Source organism: Trachurus japonicus, chromosome 4 (assembly GCF_045865225.1).
Source record: "Trachurus japonicus isolate A0001 chromosome 4, Traja_1.0".
Lineage (NCBI taxonomy): Eukaryota > Metazoa > Chordata > Actinopteri > Carangiformes > Carangidae > Trachurus > Trachurus japonicus.
This window is the reverse complement of record NC_140910.1, coordinates 22,846,249-22,852,248: the sequence shown is the minus strand read 5'-3', so window position 1 is coordinate 22,852,248 and position 6,000 is coordinate 22,846,249. Positions and strand designations below refer to the sequence as shown.

At 38.9% G+C, this 6,000-nt stretch overlaps 1 protein-coding gene across 1 annotated transcript in view; it reads right to left on the bottom strand.

Moving 5' to 3' along the window:
• Nucleotides 1–4,867: 4,867 nt before the first annotated feature.
• nek7 (NIMA-related kinase 7) overlaps nt 4,868–6,000 on the bottom strand; it is a 59,532-nt gene continuing 58,399 nt past the window's right edge. The window contains exon 10 of the mRNA XM_085774770.1: nt 4,868–5,207. Within this exon, the coding sequence (XP_085630896.1) occupies nt 5,097–5,207 (111 nt within the window). The 3' untranslated portion in view covers nt 4,868–5,096. The remainder of the gene's footprint in view (nt 5,208–6,000) is intronic.

Here is a 6,000-nt window from a genome sequence, read left to right as displayed (position 1 = left end):
CAGTATTTTGTCTGTCAGCCTCCTCTTACAGCAGTTTATTTGTTTTTCAATGCATGAATAAATGGACATGTGGTTTGAGAGCCTATGAAAAGCCTCATAGTCAATGTCATCACAAGACACCACACGTAAGCGTTTTTGCCCTGTGGAGTAGGAGTTTAGCTGAGTGAGGAGTGACTGGGTCTGAGGTGAGTTCAGCTGCAGCAGCCTGAGTCTGAGGAGACAGAGGGCTGTCCTGAGTCCCGAGTCTTTACCTTCAAAGTCGAGTCTCAAGTCTTTTCTCTTTTGTCAAGTCAAGTCAAAAGTCATCAAAACAGCAACTCGAGTAGATCCCAGTCCAAGTTGAGTCCTCATCTCTGCAATATTTTTTTTCATCATTGTCAAAATAAAATGCTTTGCATAAGATTTGTTTCACAACATGAGGGATTTTTGTTGCAAAAATTCGATTCCGTAAGCAATTAAATACTGTATATTCCCTGTTTCCTTTTATATCAGTGTAATTCTTTAAAGTCAGTCTTTACTATTTTCTCCACAGTGACATGAGTGAAGACATGATGGCATCAACAGCAAGTGAGTAGACTTTAGGTTTCCTATCTTTCCTATAAATGACTTTGACTATAAGCAACAAACAACATTAACATTTAGTGGCTACAAAATGATGACTGATATTTCAGCTAATAATTATTAGATCATGTTATTGATCCTGAGTACTGTATTGATATATTACAAAATTTACAGAACACTGTAATGAAATACAGTAATGAGCAGCTATAAAAAGACACAAAAAAATCTGTTAATACTATAATTTTTGACAAATACTAACTTGCAGTATTTCCTGTTTTCGTTGTAGTTTATGAAAATGTACCATAACAAAGCTTTCTGATGAAGAAAATCTTGATGGAGCTGCAAACCACATCATTAATTCTTTCCTCTGCTTAGTAATCAAGATGTTCAATACATAGGGGAGCACTTCAGTGCCATCATGTACCACGTGGAGCTTGAATCCAAGCATGGCCCTTTGCTGCATGTTGTTGCCCCACTCTCTCCCGTGATTTCCTGTTGCTCTCTAACTGTTTATCTCAAATGAAGGCCTGAAAAGCTAAAAAAATAATCTTAAAAAATGGTGTTCAGTATATAGCAAGCGTCTATATTTTAAAACTTTTAATTAATTTGTTGTTATTGACTAAAATTGTTTGAAATAACTTGAGTTTCTATGGTCTCTATAGTATTTTTTCTCACTTTGAATATTTCTGTTGCTTTGAAGTTTATATTTTAACAGGTTGGAGCTTGATTACTTCTTGACCTTTGACCTTTATTGTTTCTAACTTTCATGAAATAAAATTAAACCAACTAAATCTCAACCACACTTCAAGCTGATGCTGATTCATTTGCTGTCAACTCTCAGCTGTTAACACTTCGACTGAGCTTTCTTTTTTTTTTTTTTTTACTTTCACCAGTTTTTTTCTATGGAGCCTCTAGTATCACTAGTGTGAGACAATGAGGTTCTCATCCCTTTCTTAAGCCAAGGAAAATCATAGGAACAAAATTGCATTACTGTATATGGAGGGAAAAACAAACTCCGTCAACACTTTTTTTTAACCTGATGTGACTGAAAAATGTTTGAATGATCAGATAAGACGTGACACACATTAAGACCTGAGATCCAAGCAATCACGCTAATGTCCAAAAGAAATTTGAAAGCTTTATTGCATTTAGTTAGCATACAAGGTATATGTGGTGATGGTCTTTAATTTGACATGAAATGTTCAGAAAACAACTGAACGAACAGAACAATAAATATTGTCAATATATTTTTTTTTATGGAAAACATCTGGACTCTTCGATACCAACTTCAGAGAATGTGCTGTAAAGTATTTAAGCCAAGGTAAAAGGCTGGGGCATAGTATAGCTATGTTATGTTACATGAAGACAAACAAACTCCTTATCAAGACATAGCCATAATTCTTAAAGTGACGTAGCACTGTGTGTCTTTAACATCCCCCGTCCCGCGGATTTACAAAAAAAAAGGAAGGAAAAATAATCATAACTGTCCATCGTACTTTGTGAAAGGTTATCATCATAAATGTATTTTTAGGCCAATACAAAAGCACCAGTTGCTTTAGTTAAATATGCTTACAAGACATTTTGAGGTTTAGAGACCGTTTCCCTAAACCACTGGTGAATTTATTGATTGTGAATTCAACCAATTTCCTCTGGGAATTCTGTATAGAAAATACAATACAAAGAAAGTGCCTTAAAGCAATTGCCCCCATGTAATTACAAGAGAATACTGAAAGGTTTTGGTGCCATAAAGAAGTGCTTGTTCAGACAGCATAGAGATGAAGGGTAAACAAATGATGAAAAATTTAGATTTTTTTTTTTTTTTTTTTTCCCAAGTTTTACTGCATCGGGATAGAGAAGCAATATGGAGGAACAAAATTCAGGACAAGGTGTAAAATCGCAAACAAAAATTGCAAACACTGTATTTGCACGTCTCAGACATTTAACAAGCAGGAACACACTATCAAAATATTCTGTTAACCATAACAAAATAACTTACGTTTTCTTGCACCTATAAGCTTTGATTTTGCATTTAACATGTTAATAATATTAAATGTTAATTAAAAAGAGAACAACAACATGGAGTTCATGGACGTACATGTACAATAATGGAGCTGCAAAGTTAACAGGCAATTTGATAATGTTAAAAGACAATTCATAAGACACTAAAATAAAGCGTTATCAATTGTTGTTTACGTATACCTTCCATGTGGCATCATTGTCGTTATGTAAAACAGTGGTAGTCGGTCACTTGTGACCCACTGGTGTAAACCTATTCACTGTTAAAAAAAAAAAAACATCATATCACCATTCCCACCCTCCAAGTTAATAAAGGGTCACTAACACCCAGTATTAAAACTATAGGAACTTCTTGAATATGTACAGTAAAACTAAATGAGTCCCATTGGTGCTTGTTTGTTTGTTGTTGTTTTTTTCAGTACAAGTCTTTCATTTACTTTTCAGAAAATATACCATAAAAAACACACACACATAAAACTGCTCTGTGTGTGGCTTTCTCTTTGGTGTCTCCTTATTGCAGCTGAGGACAAAGATTATGTATGCATGCTGTGATTTAACTCATGACATGGACGGTACACAACATATTGATCTGCTATCTCTTTAGCATATGTTATTTAACAAGGCACATACACTGCAAACTTACACAGCAACAATCAAAACATTTTGTCTACAGTTTAATGTTCTGGTGGGTCAAATGGATCCACTGGACCATGATGGAGAACTCTGTGTTTTAAGTTTGTTTTTTTCCCCCATGACTTCATTGAGTTTTTACCAGATCTACCAAAAAAAATCGTACACTATGTAATAGAAGTATATCTTGCTTGAACTGAACCAAGGTGGAGATATTTTGGTGTCAGTGACTAAGGTAAACAGCAGATGTAAAACTGCTTTTGTTACAGCCTCTACCGCTCCTTCTAGGCTGTCAAATAAAAAAAAGAGACATTCTGGATTTTTCCAAACACAATACATACGTGTCAAAATGACTTACATTCAAAGTGTTGTGGAGACATTAGTGGAGACGTTCTCCCCCCAGTACTTCTCTAGTCTGCCCTTTAGATGATCCTTCCTTTCCTAATACATTCATTAGACATGATCACCCTGCCACCCTTCTGTTACCAGGATAAAAAAGTGCAACACAACAACACTTCAATCATCAATAACACTTTGGTACGTCTCCCAGTTTTGCTGCCATTGAGTGAAATTCACCTCACTCCAATGTTACCGTCGTTTTAGACATTTATCATCTTTTTTTTGTCCCATTAACTGACCAGAGGTCACATGAGGCCTAGAAGGTCATTTCTAATAGTATTTGTGTGTGGATTTACAGTTTTAAGGCAAGAAGATAACACCTACAATTACAACCTATTTGCTGATTTTTTACAATTTTCCAGTATATCTGCTTTAAAGGGATAGTTCACCCTAGAATGATATTTCGCTCATTATCTACTCACCCTCATGTTGACTAAGGGCTGGAAGAAGTTTCAGATTCCTCCGTGGCTTCTCTGAGTTACAGGGGGTCTCGGCATAGCAGTGCATGTCCATATAACGGTTGCAAAGGGACACCAGAGCTCTTCGTAAAAAAACACACACAAAAAAACATCCAAATACCTCCACGATGCTCGTATGTAATGTCCGTCTTGTGCTGAAGCCCCAAATTGCGTAATTGTCCCGAAAAAAATTAAATAAGTCTATATTTTAAGCTTGTTTGTAGCGGAAGCTTCTCGAAGCTCCTCTTCCTGGTCCGTCCAAATCTCGCGTGATTCGCAGTAACCGCACTGACGCATGCTGACGCCGGCACAAATCACGCGAGATTTGGACGGACCAGGAAGAAGAGCTTCGAGAAGCTTCCGCTACAAACAAGCTTAAAATATAGACTTATTTAATTTTTTTCGGGACAATTACGCAATTTGGGGCTTCAGCACAAGACGGACATTACATACGAGCATCATGGAGGTATTTGGATGTTTTTTTGTGTGTGTTTTTTTACGAAGAGCTCCGGTGTCCCTTTGCAACCGTTATATGGACATGCACTGCTATGCCGAGACCCCCTGTAACTCAGAGAAGCCACGGAGGAATCTGAAACTTCTTCCAGCCCTTAGTCAACATGAGGGTGAGTAGATAATGAGCGAAATATCATTCTAGGGTGAACTATCCCTTTAACAGTATCTACTAGAGGCAGAAATACAGTGGACATATATTTTAAAAGCATATCAGTGTGTTACAACACAAAGATTTTCAGTGCTGTAACATATGTAAGGAATGGGAGGTCCATCTGGAGAAAAAATACATTATCTTTATGGTTTTTACCGGAGGGCAGAAAAAGTTTGGGTGTCAGTCATGTAACAGACTGTACCGTCCCCTTGGAAATAAAATTCTGTTAAACATACTTTTTATCACAAGGAACTAAACTCTGGAGTAAGGTATAGTATAAAAGCTGATAGATGTGTACAAGTCCAGCATGAAAAGCAATGGGGAGGGTGGGAGGAGCTCCACAAGCTGTAGTGTGTGTAACTCAAGGTTTAGCTGCCCTGTGTGAGGTTCTGCATGTGTTTGGCAATGTCGTACACATAGGTGATGTCCGGCCTCTTCTCCGGGTCGGGGTTGATGCACATATCTACCAAGTTCCTCAGCTGGTGAGAGGGATAGGAGGGGTGTTGGTTGGAAGGTAAAGAGAGAAATAACAAAGTCAATGACACTATGGTGATTCTTAAAGAACAGCTCCAGGAATGAACAAACCCCTGCGAACACAGGCCTGCTCGTCTTTCATTGGCTCTCTCGATGTGCTTGTTCCATAATAGCATCAATAAAGCAACAGGTAACCGGGTTGAGACGTAGACGTGAGGCAGGGTTAGTGTGCTAATCACTTATTGGTCTGCTGAATTCACTTTTAGCCGAGCCCACACATGCACATCCACCCGCAAGCGCGCGCACACACACACTGCTGCCACTCCATTGCCATCCGGAGACAGCACTTACACTTGAAGCCGAGCGAAGCGGCTGATTGGAGCAGATAGATAGACAGGCTCGCAGGCGGAACAGCCACCACCATCATTAAAAAAAAAGAAGAGAATAAAAGATGGAGAGGAAAGAAAAAAAAACATAACATCTACGCAAGGTCGCTATGGTAACCGTCTACCGACGGCCGCTGTTGCATGGCACCGGCATGGACGGGTTCTTGTCAGCCGCTGTGTGTGTATGTGTGTGTGTGAGTGAGAGAGAGAGAAAGTGAGAGAAAGATGCAAATTCAGACAGTCTGAGAATTAGTCCCACAGAATGGAGATGGAGGGGGGAAGAAGAGATGCAGATATGTAAAATATTCATGCGCTTCTTTGCATGGCGAGCAGGGTGGGGGAGTGTCAGGTGGAGTGGGGAGGGGGGCGGGCGGGGGGAGTGGGAGCTAGTGAAAGGAGGCGTGGGGGGGAA